We start from the raw sequence: 16,165 nt of genomic DNA on the forward strand, positions 1-16,165 counted from the left end.
CTGCCTGCACCTGCCCGCCCGACTAGCATCATCATCATCACTACTCTGGACTGTTCTGACTTGTGGACAATATGTGGACATCTACAAATACCTAGGTGTCTGGTTAGACTGTAAACTCTCCTTCCAGACTCACATTAAGCATCTCCAATCCAAAATTAAATCTAGAATTGGCTTCGTATTTCGCAACAAAGCCTCCTTCACTCATGCTGCCAAACATACCCTCGTAAAACTGACTATCCCACCGATCCTTAACCTGTTGCGACGACCAAACCCGGATCCGGGATTCTATTTATAGACCTAAGCTCATTACCATAACGCAACGTTAACTATTCATGAAAATCGCAAATGAAACGAAATAAATATGCTAGCTCTCAAGCTTAGCCTTTTGTTAACAACACTGTCATCTCAGATTTTCAAAATATGCTTTTCAACCATAGGAAAACAATCATTTGTGTAACAGTAGCTAGCTAGCGTAGCATTTAGCGTTAGCATTAGCGTTAGCATTAGCGTTAGCATTTAGCAGGCAACTATCACAAAAACAAGTAAAGCCTTCAAATAAAATAACTTACCTTTGAAGAACTTCTGATGTTTTCAATGAGGAGACTCTCAGTTAGATAGCAGATGCTCCGTTTTTCCAAAAAGATTCTTTGTGTATTAGAAATAGCTCCGTTTTGTACATCACATTTGGCTACCAAAAAAAAAAAAAAAAAAAAAAAAAAAAACGAAAATTCAGCCCTCAAAACGCGAACTTTTTTCCAAATTAACTCCATAATATCGACTGAAACATGGCAAACGTGGTTTAGAATCAATCCTCAAGGTGTTTTTCCACATATCTCTTCAATGATATATCCTTCGTGGAAGCCTGGTTTCTCCTTGCTCTCAAATGGAAAAATAATTGCACCTGGCTTTACGCTCCAATTTCGACGCAGGGACACCAGGAGGACACTTGGAAAATGTAGTCTCTTATGGTCAATCTTCCAATGATATGCCTACAAATACGTCACAATGCTGCTAACACTTTGGGGGAACGACAGAAAGTGTAGGCTCATTCCTTGCGCAATCACAGCCATATAAGGAGACAATGGAAAACAGAGCTTCAGAAATTCTGCTCATTTCCTGGTTGATGCATCATCTTGGTTTCGCCTGTAGAATGAGTTCTGGGGCACTTACAGACAATATCTTTGCAGATTCTGAAACTTCAGAGTGTTTTCTTTCAAAAACTGTCACGAATATGCATAGTCGAGCATCTTTTCGTGACAAAATATCGCGCTTAAAACGGGAACGTTTTTTATCCAAAAATGAAATAGCGCCCCTAGAGATCAAAGAGGTTAACTTCGGCGATGTCATTTACAAAATAGCCTCCAACACTCTACTCATCAAATTGGCTGTAGCCTATCACAGTGCCATCCGTTTTGTCACCAAAGCCCCATATACTACCCACCACTGTGACCTATATGCTCTCGTTGGCTAGCCCTCGCTACATATTCCTCGCCAAACCCACAGGTTCCAGGTCATCTATAAGTCTTTGCTAGGTAAAGCCCAGCCATATCCCAGCTCACTGATCACCATAACAACTCCCACCTGTAGCACGCGCTCCAGCAGGTATATTTCACTGGTCATCCCCAAAGCCAACACTTCCTTTGGCCGCCTTTCCTTCCAGTTCTCTGCTACCAATGACTGGAACGAATTGCAAAAATCACTGAAGCTGGAGACTTATATCTCCCTCTCTAACTTTAAGCATCAGCTGTCAGAGCAGCTTACCGATCACTGTACCTGTACACAGCCCATCTGTAAACAGCACACCCAACTATCTCATCCCCATATTGTTACTTACCCTCTTGCTCTTTTGCCCCCCAGTATCTCTACTTGCACATCATCATCTGCACATCTTTCACTCCAGAGTTAATGCTAAATTGTAATTATTTTGCCTCTATGGCCTATTTATTGCCTTTACCTCCCTAATCTTCTACATTTGCACACCCTGTACATAGATTTTTATATTGTAGTATTGACTGTATGTTTGTTTTACTCCATGTGTAACTCTGTGTTGTTGTTTTTGTCGCACTGCTTTGCTTTGTCTTGGCCAGGTCGCGGTTGTAAATGAGAACTAGTTCTCAACTGGCCTACCTGGTTAAATAAAGGCAAAATAAAAAATATAAAGTAGTCAGACCAGTGACAGTGACAGGCCAACCACCAGGATTACTGAGTGGTGTTGTTATACCACATTAACACATCCTGTCTGCCTCATTAACACATCCTGTCTGCCTCATTAACACATCCTGTCTGCCTCATTAACTCATCCTGTCTGCCTCCCTGTCCAGAGGAACCCCTGCACACACACACACACACACGAACACACACACACACACACACACGAACACACACACACTGCTGTTGCATTGCGAGGCCCCAGCTCCAGACTCCTCCAGCTCCTCTGTAAGGCTCCCGTACCTGCTCTGAATACCAACACATCCTGTAGTCTCTCCAGCTGCTGTCCTATTCTATACAGAACCTAGAGAGTCACTGAGTTACAGAATTCACAGAGTCCAACTCACCCTGTAGTCTCTTTCTATACAGAACCTAGAGAGTCACTGAGTCACAGAGTCCAACTCACCCTGTAGTCTCTTTCTATACAGAACTTAGAGAGTCACTGAGTCACAGAGTCCAACTCACCCTGTAGTCTCTTTCTATACAGAACCTAGAGTCACTGAGTCACAGAGTCCAACTCACCCTGTAGTCTCTTTCTATACAGAACCTAGAGAGTCACAGAAATCACAGAGTCCAACTCACCCTGTAGTCTCTTTCTATACAGAACCTAGAGAGTCACAGAAATCACAGAGTCCAACTCACCCTTTAGTCTCTTTCTATACAGAACCTAGAGATCACTGAGTCACATAAATCACAGAGTCCAACTCACCCTGTAGTCTCTTTCTATACAGAACCTAGAGAGTCACTGAGTCAGAGTCCAACTCACCCTGTAGTCTCTTTCTATACAGAACCTAGAGAGTCACTGAGTCACAGAGTCCAACTCACCCTGTAGTCTCTTTCTATACAGAACCTAGAGAGTCACTGAGTCACAGAGTCCAACTCACCCTGTAGTCCTATTCTATACAGAACCTAGAGAGTCACTGAGTCACAGAGTCCAACTCACCCTGTAGTCTCTTTCTATACAGAACCTAGAGAGTCACAGAAATCACAGAGTCCAACTCACCCTGTAGTCTCTTTCTATACAGAACCTAGAGAGTCACAGAAATCACAGAGTCCAACTCACCCTTTAGTCTCTTTCTATACAGAACCTAGAGATCACTGAGTCACATAAATCACAGAGTCCAACTCACCCTGTAGTCTCTTTCTATACAGAACCTAGAGAGTCACTGAGTCAGAGTCCAACTCACCCTGTAGTCTCTTTCTATACAGAACCTAGAGAGTCACTGAGTCACAGAGTCCAACTCACCCTGTAGTCTCTTTCTATACAGAACCTAGAGAGTCACAGAGTCCAACTCACCCTGTAGTCTCTTTCTATACAGAACCTAGAGAGTCACTGAGTCACAGAGTCCAACTCACCCTGTAGTCCTATTCTATACAGAACCTAGAGAGTCACTGAGTCACAGAGTCCAACTCACCCTGTAGTCTCTTTCTATACAGAACCTAGAGAGTCACTGAGTCACAGAGTCCAACTCACCCTGTAGTCTCTTTCTATACAGAACCTAGAGAGTCACTGAGTCACAGAGTCCAACTCACCCTGTAGTCTCTTTCTATACAGAACCTAGAGAGTCACCGAGTCACAGAGTCCAACTCACCCTGTAGTCTCTTTCTATACAGAACCTAGAGAGTCACTGAGTCAGAGTCCAACTCACCCTGTAGTCTCTTTCTATACAGAACCTAGAGAGTCACTGAGTCACAGAGTCCAACTCACCCTGTAGTCTCTTTCTATACAGAACCTAGAGAGTCACTGAGTCACATAGTCCAACTCACCCTGTAGTCTCTTTCTATACAGAACCTAGAGAGTCACTGAGTCAGAGTCCAACTCACCCTGTAGTCTCTTTCTATACAGAACCTAGAGAGTCACTGAGTCACAGAGTCCAACTCACCCTGTAGTCTCTTTCTATACAGAACCTAGAGAGTCACTGAGTCACAGAGTCCAACTCACCCTGTAGTCTCTTTCTATACAGAACCTAGAGAGTCACTGAGTCACAGAGTCCAACTCACCCTGTAGTCTCTTTCTATACAGAACCTAGAGAGTCACTGAGTCACAGAGTCCAACGCACCCTGTAGTCTCTTTCTATACAGAACCTAGAGAGTCACTGAGTCACAGAGTCCAACTCACCCTGTAGTCTCTTTCTATACAGAACCTAGAGAGTCACCGAGTCACAGAGTCCAACTCACCCTGTAGTCTCTTTCTATACAGAACCTAGAGAGTCACTGAGTCAGAGTCCAACTCACCCTGTAGTCTCTTTCTATACAGAACCTAGAGAGTCACTGAGTCACATAGTCCAACTCACCCTGTAGTCTCTTTCTATACAGAACCTAGAGAGTCACTGAGTCACAGAGTCCAACTCACCCTGTAGTCTCTTTCTATACAGAACCTAGAGAGTCACTGAGTCACAGAGTCCAACTCACCCTGTAGTCTCTTTCTATACAGAACCTAGAGAGTCACTGAGTCACAGAGTCCAACTCACCCTGTAGTCTCTCTCTATACAGAACCTAGAGAGTCACTGAGTCACAGAGTCCAACTCACCCTGTAGTCTCTTTCTGTACAGAACCTAGAGAGTCACTGAGTCACAGAGTCCAACTCACCCTGTAGTCTCTTTCTATACAGAACCTAGAGAGTCACTGAGTCAGAGTCAAACTCACCCTGTAGTCTCTTTCTATACAGAACCTAGAGAGTCACTGAGTCACAGAGTCCAACTCACCCTGTAGTCTCTTTCTATACAGAACCTAGAGAGTCACTGAGTCAGAGTCCAACTCACCCTGTAGTCTCTTTCTATACAGAACCTAGAGAGTCACTGAGTCACAGAGTCCAACTCACCCTGTAGTCTCTTTCTATACAGAACCTAGAGAGCCACTCATTGTTTTTCCATGCAGTGTTTCTTGTTAGTCAGCCTGTTTAATATACTGTCTGTTTTCTGTGTCTGAACAGGACGTGTTCCTGACATGCTTCTCTCTGGTGAGCCCTGCCTCCTTTGAGAACGTCAGAGCTAAGGTGAGTGTCTCTATCGCCCTGCTAAATAACAGTAATGGTAATATCCCTAATATGGTCAGCTACACATTGTACAGTGTTACATTGTGTTTAGTCATGTTGCTGTTGGGGCTGTTGGCCCAACTCCACAACCTCCTTTATGTAGGTCGACCTTTTAAGACCTTATAACCCTTTGACCTTCATGATCTTAACAGTGGCACTTCCGGGTACCACTGTTCAAGGTCACATAGAGGTCAAGGGTTAATTTTTATTACATTTTTTAAAATGTAACTAGGCAAGTCAGTTAAGAACAAATTCTTATTTACAATGATGGTCTAAGGCACTGCATCTCAGTGGTAGAGGCGTCACGACAGACACCCTGGTTCGATTCCAGGCTGTATCACAACCGGCCGTGATTGGGAATCCCATAGGGCGGCGTACAATTGGCCCAGCGTCGTCTGGGTATGGCCGGTGTAGGCCGTCATTGTAAATAAGAATTTGTTCTTAACTGACTTGACTAGTTAAATAAAGGTTCAAATTAAATGAAAGTGAACCTTTGACCTCTATGTGACCTTGAACAGTGGTACCCGGAAGTGCGTCACCACTGCCCCAACACCCCCATCATCCTGGTGGGCACGAAGCTGGACCTGAGGGACGACAAGGACACTATTGAGAGGCTGAGGGACAAGAAGTTGTCCCCAATCACCTACCCTCAGGGCCTGGCCATGGCACGGGAGATAGGTGGGTGTCTGTGGAGGGTGGTGTTTTAGAAGTTGTCCCCAATCACCTACCCTCAGGGCCTGGCCATGGCACGGGAGATAGGTGGGTGTCTGTGGAGGGTGGTGTTTTAGAAGTTGTCCCCAATCACCTACCCTCAGGGCCTGGCCATGGCACGGGAGATAGGTGGGTGTCTGTGGAGGGTGGTGTTTTAGTTTGAGAACGAGAGCGAGGATGTGGTGTGTCTGAATGTGTTTCTGACAGCTTCTTTGAGCTCTAGTGTTCACCTGTGTGTGAACTCACCTATTTTTGAGTCCCAAGTTTCTGACTGACCAATTGGATGTGTGTGTCTGTCCTCATCCTCTTCTCTGATTGGCTGTCTCCTGTCCCCTACAGGTGCGGTGAAGTACCTGGAGTGCTCAGCCCTGACCCAGAGGGGGCTGAAGACGGTTTTCGACGAGGCCATCCGGGCCGTCCTGTGCCCGCCACCAATCAAAAAGAGGCGCAAGAAGTGCACCCTCTTCTGAGAGGGGGGGCGAGGAGGAGTGCACCCTCTTCTGAGAGGGGGGGGGGGGGGGGGGCGAGGAGGAGTGCACCCTCTTCTGAGAGGGGTGGAGGAGGAGGGGGTCTGCAAGAAATTAAAACTGAATCTACTGCTAATCTGTCAGTGTCTCAAATACTACCCTAGTCCCCCTTTAACACTGGCCAAAAGTAGTGCACTATGTAGGGAATAGGGTTGTTATTTGTAAGGGAGTAGTAGTGCACTATGTAGGGAACAGGGTTGTTGTTTGTAAGAGAGCGGTAGTGCACTATGTAGGGAATAGGGTTGTTGTTTGTAAAGGAGTAGTAGTGCACTATGTAGGGAACAGGGTTGTTGTTTGTAAGAGAGCGGTAGTGCACTATGTAGGGAACAGGGTTGTTGTTTGTAAAGGAGTAGTAGTGCACTATGTAGGGAATAGGGTTGTTGTTTGTAAAGGAGTAGTAGTGCACTATGTAGGGAATAGGGTTGTTGTTTGTAAAGGAGTAGTAGTGCACTATGTAGGGAATAGGGTTGTTGTTTGTAAGAGAGTAGTAGTGCACTATGTAGGGAATAGGGTTGTTATTTGTAAGAGAGTAGTAGTGCACTATGTAGGGAATAGGGTTGTTGTTTGTAAGAGAGTAGTAGTGCACTATGTAGGGAATAGGGTTGTTATTTGTAAAGGAGTAGTAGTGCACTATGTAGGGAATAGGGTTGTTGTTTGTAAAGGAGTAGTAGTGCACTATGTAGGGAATAGGGTTGTTGTTTGTAAAGGAGCAGTAGTGCACTATGTAGGGAATAGGCAACGCTTCACAGATATAGGTTGAACTTGAAATGTGTGTCCCAAATTGCACCTGATTCCTTAAATAGTGCACTACTTTTGACCAGGGCCCACATAGGGAATAGGGTGCACTACTTTTGACTAGGGCCCACATAGGGAATAGGGTGCACTACTTTTGACCAGGGCCCACATAGGGAATAGGGTGCCATTTGGGAAACAGACTAAGGCACAATTAATTGAACTCCTCTTTAGGACTTTTTTGTGACCGATGCCTTAAATCAATTGGGTAAATTGAACGGGTCAGTGTCTCAGAGAGAGAGGCCATTGAACAGGTCAGTGTCTCAGAGAGAGAGGCCATTCTGGGTAAATGGAATGGGTCAGTGTCCCAGAGAGAGAGGCCATTGAACAGGTCAGTGTCTCAGAGAGAGAGGCCATTCTGGGTAAATGGAACGGGTCAGTGTCTCAGAGAGAGAGGCCATTGAACAGGTCAGTGTCTCAGAGAGAGAGGCCATTCTGGGTAAATGGAATGGGTCAGTGTCCCAGAGAGAGAGGCCATTGAACAGGTCAGTGTCTCAGAGAGAGAGGCCATTCTGGGTAAATGGAATGGGTCAGTGTCCCAGAGAGAGAGGAAATTCTGGGTAAATGGAACGGGTCAGTGTCTCAGAGAGAGAGGCCATTCTGGGTAAATGGAACAGGTCAGTGTCTCAGAGAGAGAGGCCATTGAACAAGTCAGTGTCTCAGAGAGAGAGGCCATTGAACAGGTCAGTGTCTCAGAGAGAGAGGCCATTCTAGAGATGGAGATGGAGGAACAACCATAATGGGTTGTAAATCTGATACTGTCCTGATTAACTCAACTTCTTTCCTTTATAAGACAAAATACAGAACTCACACAGACACACACAGGTGATTGGTTTATGTCTGTAACCAGTACAGTACTGTAGTACCAGGTGATTGGTTTATGTCTGTAACCAGTACAGTACTGTAGTACCAGGTGATTGGTTTATGTCTATAACCAGTACAGTACTGTAGTACCAGGTGATTGGTTTATGTCTATAACCAGTACAGTACTGTAGTACCAGGTGATTGGTTTATGTCTATAACCAGTACAGTACTGTAGTACCAGGTGATTGGTTTATGTCTATAACCAGTACAGTACTGTAGTACCAGGTGATTGGTTAAATGTCTATAACCAGTACAGTACTGTAGTACCATGTGATTGGTTTATGTCTATAACCAGTACAGTACTGTAGTACCAGGTGATTGGTTTAATGTCTATAACCAGTACAGTACTGTAGTACCAGGTGATTGGTTTATGTCTATAACCAGTACAGTACTGTAGTACCAGGTGATTGGTTTATGTCTATAACCAGTACAGTACTGTAGTACCAGGTGATTGGTTTATGTCTGTAACCAGTACAGTACTGTAGTACCAGGTGACTGGTTTATGTCTGTAACCAGTACAGTACTGTAGTACCAGGTGATTGGTTTATGTCTATAACCAGTACAGTACTGTAGTACCAGGTGATTGGTTTATGTCTATAACCAGTACAGTACTGTAGGACCAGGTGATTTTACTGGCCGGTTCAGGTCACATGGTCAGGAACAACTCTTACCCATAACAAGTGGCCTCTGTGGCCAATGTGACAGAAAATGAATCCTCAAGAAATGGGCCCAAAACATCTGTGATTTGTTTCCTTAAAACGTGTTATTTTTTATTGATTTGTATTTATTTTATGTTTGAGTTTGTTCACGTCCTGCCAGTGCAAACCAAAACGTAGTCATTGATAAAAGCTCTCCGACGTCTTGAAATCAAATCAAACTTTATTTGTCACATGAGTCGAATACAACATGTGTAGACCTTACCGTGAAACGCTTACCTACAAGCCCCCCTTTAACCAACAGTGCAGACCTTACCTTTAACCAACAGTGTAAACCTTACCGTGAAACGCTTACCAGCAAGCCCCCCTTTAACCAACAGTGTAAACCTTACCTTTAACCAACAGTGTAAACCTTACCTTTAACCAACAGTGCAACTCTCAACGTTAATGTCTACGGACAGGAACTCTCCTACCGTAGGGACCAAGGCCCGTATTCACAAAGCCTCTCGGAGTAGGTGTGCTGATCTACGATCAGTTCTTCCCTTTGGCCCGTATAATCTTAATCATTATAATGTATAAAACTGATTCAAGATCAGTGTTCTTTATCTCTGAGACTCTTGAGACATACAGGCCCAGGAGGTATCGTACAGCCGGGATGCCAGTTTGTACAGAACAACGAGACCTTGTTATGTTCTTCCTTTCTTTGTTCCCTGCCTGCTCGGCAGTTATTCAGGGTCAGTTAAACCGCTCCGTTTGAAACCCACTAAAGGGGAAAAGGTTGTCAATGTGCCATAGTGAAGACTGTTTTGTGGAACTAGCGTGCCAAATCGTGATGAGCTCTCTCTCTATGTCTCTCTCTCTCTCTCTCTCTCTCTGTCTCTCTCTCTCTCTCTCTCTCTCTCTCTCTCTCTCTCTATGTCTCTCTCTCTCTCTCTCTATGTCTCTCTCTCTCTCTCTCTCTGTCTCTCTCTCTCTCTCTCTATGTCTCTCTCTCTCTCTCTCTCTCTCTGTCTCTCTCTCTCTCTCTCTCTCTCTCTCTCTCTCTCTATGTCTCTCTCTCTCTCTATGTCTCTCTCTCTCTCTCTCTCTCTCTCTCTCTCTCTCGCTAGAGAACCCAGACTACTTAAGTATGGGTGTGTCTCCAATGGCGACCCTATTACCTATATATGTCTCTATGTGTCCTGGTCCAAAGTTGTGCACTATATAGGATATAGGTGGCCATTTGGGATACATCCTATCTCCTTTAAAGGCTCCCAAGAGGACATGCGGTCTTAATATGTTTCTAGGCTGTATCTTTTACTCTCTCTCTGTGTGTGTGTGTGTGTGTGTGTGTGAGAGAGATAGAGAGTGTATATTTGTTAATTATCCCCCATCATGCTTCTGCGATTGTCTGAACTTTGATTAAGAAACAACTCTAAACAAACAAAGGTCTGTTTTTAATATCTGCTATAATGTTTGCCAAAATAAACATCTTCATTAAACATGTGTATAAAGTGATTTTAATAATGTATTAATAAATAAACATCTTCATTAAACATGTGTATAAAGTGATTTTAATAATGTATTAATAAATAAACATCTGAAAGTATCAAACGCTCTGTTTTTCTTTGTTGTGCTTGTGACACACACACACACACACACACACACACACACACACACACACACACACACACACACACACACACACACACACACACACACACACACACACACACACACGCGCGCACACACACGCACACAGAGAGAGTAAAAGATACAGCCTAGAAACATATTAATGATGATGATGATGATGTGCTAATGTAATCATCTGGTGTTGCAGTATGGATTCTGGTTTTCACTCAACAGTACTGTAGTGCATTGTAGCATCCTATATATATATATATATTATATATATATATATATATATATATATTAGATTACAGTAACCTCCCCCTGCTGGTAAATTATGGTAGTAAAAATATATATGAAATATTAAACATTTACCAAATAAATATCTAATGTACATATTTTCTTTTACATATGACCCAGTGGTGCCTTTCTATGCTATTTGGTTTATAATAACAGTGTCCTGCTATGACACAGCTTTATGTTCAAACACTAGTTTTTGGATACTGTGTGGACTCAAGTGAGTAGACTGAACTACAGCTTTATGGGACACACGTGTGTTTTGTATCAGCTCACTATATACAGTAATGTGTTATTATTTTATTTAACCACGGACATTTTTTAAAACCAAAATATCACTTAAATATAAACAAACATGAATCATTGTTAATTAATAGACGTTTTTCATAAGTCATAAACATCTATATTTTTTAAACACTTTTCACTATGACATCGGGGACTATTATTTTGAAATGCTACAATTTCGTGACCCGGAAGTGACTTGAGCAACTTTTTTCAAACTATTTTCGCGGCGCACCGTTTTGTATAATCGGGAGAACGTTAGATGATCTATGTTTAGCCTAAGGAAGGCGAAGGTAATTATGAATTTTTATTATTTTAGAAATATTCTCGTTGTATAATAAATAACGTTAAACGAAACCAATTTTATTTTGAAAGGAAATAATGTCACTAAATGGAAGTAGAAATGAAAGAGGACATGGAAAGGAAGGGACCAGAAAAAGGAGACAATACTCCAGGGAGGCACTAGAGACAGCAGTAGAGAAAGTAAAAGCTGGAATGAGCCTTAGAGAAGCTTCCCGTGAGTCAGGGATTCCTCACACCACTCTCCAAGATCACAAAAAGAACAAATATGCCTTTGCCCCTCACCCCAACCTGGCAATAACCACCGAGGAAGAGCACTCCCTAATATCTTATGTCCTCTGGATGGCCGACCATGCGTTCCCTATCAGCAGGACTGTGGTGAAGGCTCTGGCTGTGGCCATTATCAAGGAGAGTGGCCGTAGCACCGTCGTCAATCTGGAAAGGGGACTGAGTGACAACTGGTGGTCTAGATTCAGGGCTCGCCACCCTGAGCTGAGCGCCAGGGTGCCCGACCCGCTCCACCGGGCCAGGGTACAGGGAGCTACTCCTGCCGCCATCAAGGGCTTCTTTGATATCTACGAGCCTATCTTCGTCAGCCACGGCTTAGAACACAAGCCGCACCTCATCTTCAACTGCGACGAGATGGGGTTTTCGGATAAGCTCAAGTCCAGGGAGAAGGTTCTCTGTGGAAAAGGCAGGAAACACATCTATCAACAACAGCAGCAGCACACCACTAGGGAACATATTACCGTGCGCTGCTGTGTGAGTGCAGCTGGTGAGAGTATCCCGCCCTTTATAATCTTCCACAAACGCCTCCCCAGTACGGCCTATGCCCTCGAGGGTCCACCGAAGGCCCTGTATGGTGTGTCCCCTAAAGGCTACATGGACGCCAAACTTTTCCTGAAGTGGCTGCTCTTCTTCGTGAAGCACGCCCCAAAGGAGAGGCCCCTGGTGCTCGTAGTAGACCACCATAAAACTCATCTGTCCAGGGAGGTGGTCAAGTTCTGCCGGGAAAATCAGGTGGAGGTGGTCTGTCTGCCGGCGAATACCCACGTGTTGCAGCCATTGGAAATCAGCGTCTTTGGCCCACTGAAGACTGTGTTCGGCAGGAATGCTGCACGTCTAGGTCTGGTGCGTGGCGATCTTGTCATCGGCAAGAAGCACTTCTCCGCCATGCTGCGAGAGGCCTATCCCCAGGCGGTCACTAAGAAAAACATTATGGCTGGGTTCAAGAAGGCAGGGATTTTCCCCCTCAACAGAGAGGCCTTTGACTCCTGCCAGCTGGTGAAGGTGGAGCCGACCACCCCCGACCCCAACGCAGCAGAGACCCCAGCAACGACCACGTTTCTTGTCCCGGGTGGCTGCTGTTCGACCTGCGGGCAGCGTGCCCCACCCACAAACCCTTTGGTGGCCGCAGGACTCGTCTCTCCAGACCCGGCCAATGTCCTGGTGCCCCCAGTCTTCCAAACATCTAACCGGCAGAAAGTGAAGCGTCGACTCGTCCTGCCGGAGGAGTACAACAAACTCCTTCATCAACAGGAGGCTGGAGAGAAGGAGAAGCAGGAGAGAAAGAGGAAGAGGGAGGAGCTGCAGAGGACGAGAGAGAAGAGAGAGTCCGGTAGAAACACCAAAGTGAAAAGGAAATGGCAGGCTGAGGTATCAGAGCTTGACGAAGATGTGTCAGAGCACTGTGCACCAGTGTCAGAGGACGATGTCTGTTTGCAGCCCCAATTACCTTGGGTTTTCAGTTTTCCATCTTTTGATAGTTTGCTCTAATCATATGAGAGATGATGGGAGAGAGAGGGGGGGTAGAGGGAGGGAGAGAGAGGGGGGTAGAGAGAGAGAAAGGGGGTAGAGGGAGGGAGAGAGAGAGAGGGGGTAGAGGGAGGGAGAGAGAGAGAGAGGGGGTAGAGGGAGGGAGAAAGAGAGGGGGTTAAGGGAGGGAGAGAGAGAGAAAGAGAGGGGGTTAAGGAAGGGAGAGAGAAAGAGAGGGGGTTAAGGTAGGGAGGGAGAGAGAAAGAGAGGGGGTTAAGGGAGGGAGATAGAGAGGGGGTTAAGGGAGGGAGAAAGAGAGGGTGAGAGATGTTCCTTTGCCAGTGTTATTTATTTTAGCAGTAGGATTTCTGTGTTGTTTTGACCAGCTCCATGCTTCTGTGTTGTTTTTACCAGCTCCATGCTTCTGTGTTGTTTTGACCAGCTCCGTGCTTCTGTGTTGTTTTTACCAGCTCCATGCTTCTGTGTTGTTTTTACCAGCTCCATGCTTCTGTGTTGTTTTTACCAGCTCCATGCTTCTGTGTTGTTTTTACCAGCTCCGTGCTTCTGTGTTGTTTTTACCAGCTCCGTGCTTCTGTGTTGTTTTTACCAGCTCCATGCTTCTGTGTTGTTTTTACCAGCTCCATGCTTCTGTGTTGTTTTTACCAGCTCCATGCTTCTGTGTTGTTTTTACCAGCTCCATGCTTCTGTGTTGTTTTTACCAGCTCCATGCTTCTGTGTTGTTTTGACCAGCTCCGTGCTTCTGTGTTGTTGCATCAGTGATATTCTACTGAACTTTGATTAAGGAACAAAAACAACAAATGTAACATTTAACAGAAAAAGGGAACGGTCTGTTTTTGATGACCAGGGGTGTATTCATTATGCTGATTCTGTTGCAAAACATTTCTTAAACGGAAGCAGACGGAACAAAACGAGGTCTTACCTGTATTTGTCCAATAGAAACTCCAAACAGTTACAAAACGTTCCGTTGTGCAGCAGAATTGGTGGAATGAATACACCCCTGTTTTAATGTTGCCAAAAGATAGCTCTTCACTGAACTTGTGATTTAAAAAAGGGGTCGTATTAGTGAACACTAATAAGTGCTAACCTTCATATATACACACTGAACAAAAATATAAACTCAACATGTAAAGTGTTGGTCTCATGTTTCATGAGCTGAAATAAAAGATCCCAGAAATGTTCCATACGTACAAAAAGCTTATTTCTCTCAAATGTTGTGCACAAATTTGTTTACACCCCTGTTAGTGAGCATTTCTCCTTTGACAAGATAATCCATCCACAGGACCAGGGGTGGCATATCAAAAAGCTGATTAAACAGCATGATCATTACACAGGTGCACCTTGTGCTGGCGACAATAAAAGGCCACTCTAAAATGTGCAGATGTCTCAAGTTGAGGGAGCGTGCAATTTGCATGCTGAACGCAGGAATGTCCAGCAGAGTTGTTGCCAGAGAACTTAATGTTAATTTCTTTACCGCCTTCAATTCAATGTTGTTTTAGAGGATTTGGCAGTAGGTCCATCAGGCCTCACAACCGCAGACCACGTTGTATGGCGTCGTGTGAGCGAGCGGGTTTACTGATGTCAACGATGTGAACAGAGTGCCCCATGGTGGCGGTGGGGTTATGGTATGGACAGGCATAAGCTATGGACAACGAACACAATTGCATTTTATCGATGGAAATTTGAATGCAGAAAAATACAGTGACGAGATCCTGAGGCCCATTTGAGGTATCTGTGATCAACAGATGCATATCTGTATTGCCAGTCATGTGAAATCCATAGATTAGGGCCTAATGAATTCATTTAAATTGACTGATTTCCTTATATGAACTATAACTCAGTAAAATCAGTTAAATTGTTGTATGTTGAGTTTATATATTTTCATTCAGTATAGTACTTATAAGCTCTTGAAAAGCCTTACTATCCGTAGGGTAAAATCTATACACTTTCTGCAGCAGTTTGCACAGATCCATACGCTGTGTGTGCCTCCAGTAGACTAACTATCCCCAGTTATACTGACACACAGGTGCCCCATAATGACATCACAATACCCCATAATGACATCACAATACCCCATAATGACAAAGCAAAAACAGGTTTTTAGATATTTTTTGCAAATGTATACAAATACAAAAAAAATGGAAATATTACATTTACATAAGAATGTAGACCTTTTACTCAGTACTTTGTTCAAGCACCTTTGGATAACAGCGATAACAACAGAGTCTTCTTGGGTATGATGCTACAAGTTTGGCACACCTGCATTTGGGGAGTTTCTCCCGTTCTTCTCTGGAGATCCTGTCAAACTCTGTCAGACACCTATTTTCAGGTCACTCCAGTGATATTCGATTGGGTTCAAGTCCGGGCCACTCAAGAACATTCAGAGACTTGTCCCGAAGCCACTCCTGTGTTGTCTTGGCTGTGTGCTTAGGGTCGTTGTCCTGTTGGAAGGTGAACCTTCGCCCCAGTCTGAGGTCCTGAGCTCTATGGAGCAGGTTTTTATCAAGGATCGCTCTGTACTTTGGGCCGTTCATCTTTGCCTCGATCCTGACTAGTCTCCCAGTCCCTTCCGCTGAAAAACATCCCCACAGCATGGTGCTGCTACCACCATGCTTCACCGTAGGGATGGTGGCAGGTTTCCTCCAGATGTGACACTTGGCATTCGGTTTCATCAGACCAGAGAATCTTGTTTCTCACGGTCTGAGAGTTCTCTAGGTGCTTTATGACAAACTCCAAGCGGACTGTCATGAGCCTTTTATAGACAGGTGTGTGCCTTTCCAAATCATGTCCAATCAACTGAATAACATAACAAAATATGGAAAAAGTGTAGGGGTCTGAATACTTCCCGAATGCGGTGTATAGCTAATTAGTCGGCGGATATAGTCCAATATACTAGGCGTTGTAACCATGTGTGATAATGTATGACTGTGGGTATTAACATGTTTCATAACAGCGCCAAAGTTGGGTCCAATATACTAGGCGTTGTAACCATGTGTGATAATGTATGACTGTGGGTATTAACATGTTTCATAACAGCGCCAAAGTTGGGTTTGTTCCAGCTAGCCATATTTAGATTTTAGGCAGTGACTTTTGCTCCACAGGGATTTAGATAC

At 44.4% G+C, this 16,165-nt stretch overlaps 1 protein-coding gene across 1 annotated transcript in view; it reads left to right on the top strand.

The window, feature by feature from the left end:
- Positions 1-6,423, top strand: part of LOC139365253 (ras-related C3 botulinum toxin substrate 3-like) — a 14,307-nt gene extending 7,884 nt beyond the window's left edge. Inside the window, exons 4-6 of the mRNA XM_071102759.1 lie at positions 5,141-5,203; positions 5,761-5,920; positions 6,293-6,423. Coding sequence (XP_070958860.1) covers positions 5,141-5,203; positions 5,761-5,920; positions 6,293-6,423 — 354 coding nt within the window. The remainder of the gene's footprint in view (positions 1-5,140; positions 5,204-5,760; positions 5,921-6,292) is intronic.
- The last annotated feature ends 9,742 nt before the right edge of the window (positions 6,424-16,165 follow it).

This window comes from Oncorhynchus clarkii, chromosome 13, assembly GCF_045791955.1.
Source record: "Oncorhynchus clarkii lewisi isolate Uvic-CL-2024 chromosome 13, UVic_Ocla_1.0, whole genome shotgun sequence".
Taxonomy (NCBI): domain Eukaryota; kingdom Metazoa; phylum Chordata; class Actinopteri; order Salmoniformes; family Salmonidae; genus Oncorhynchus; species Oncorhynchus clarkii.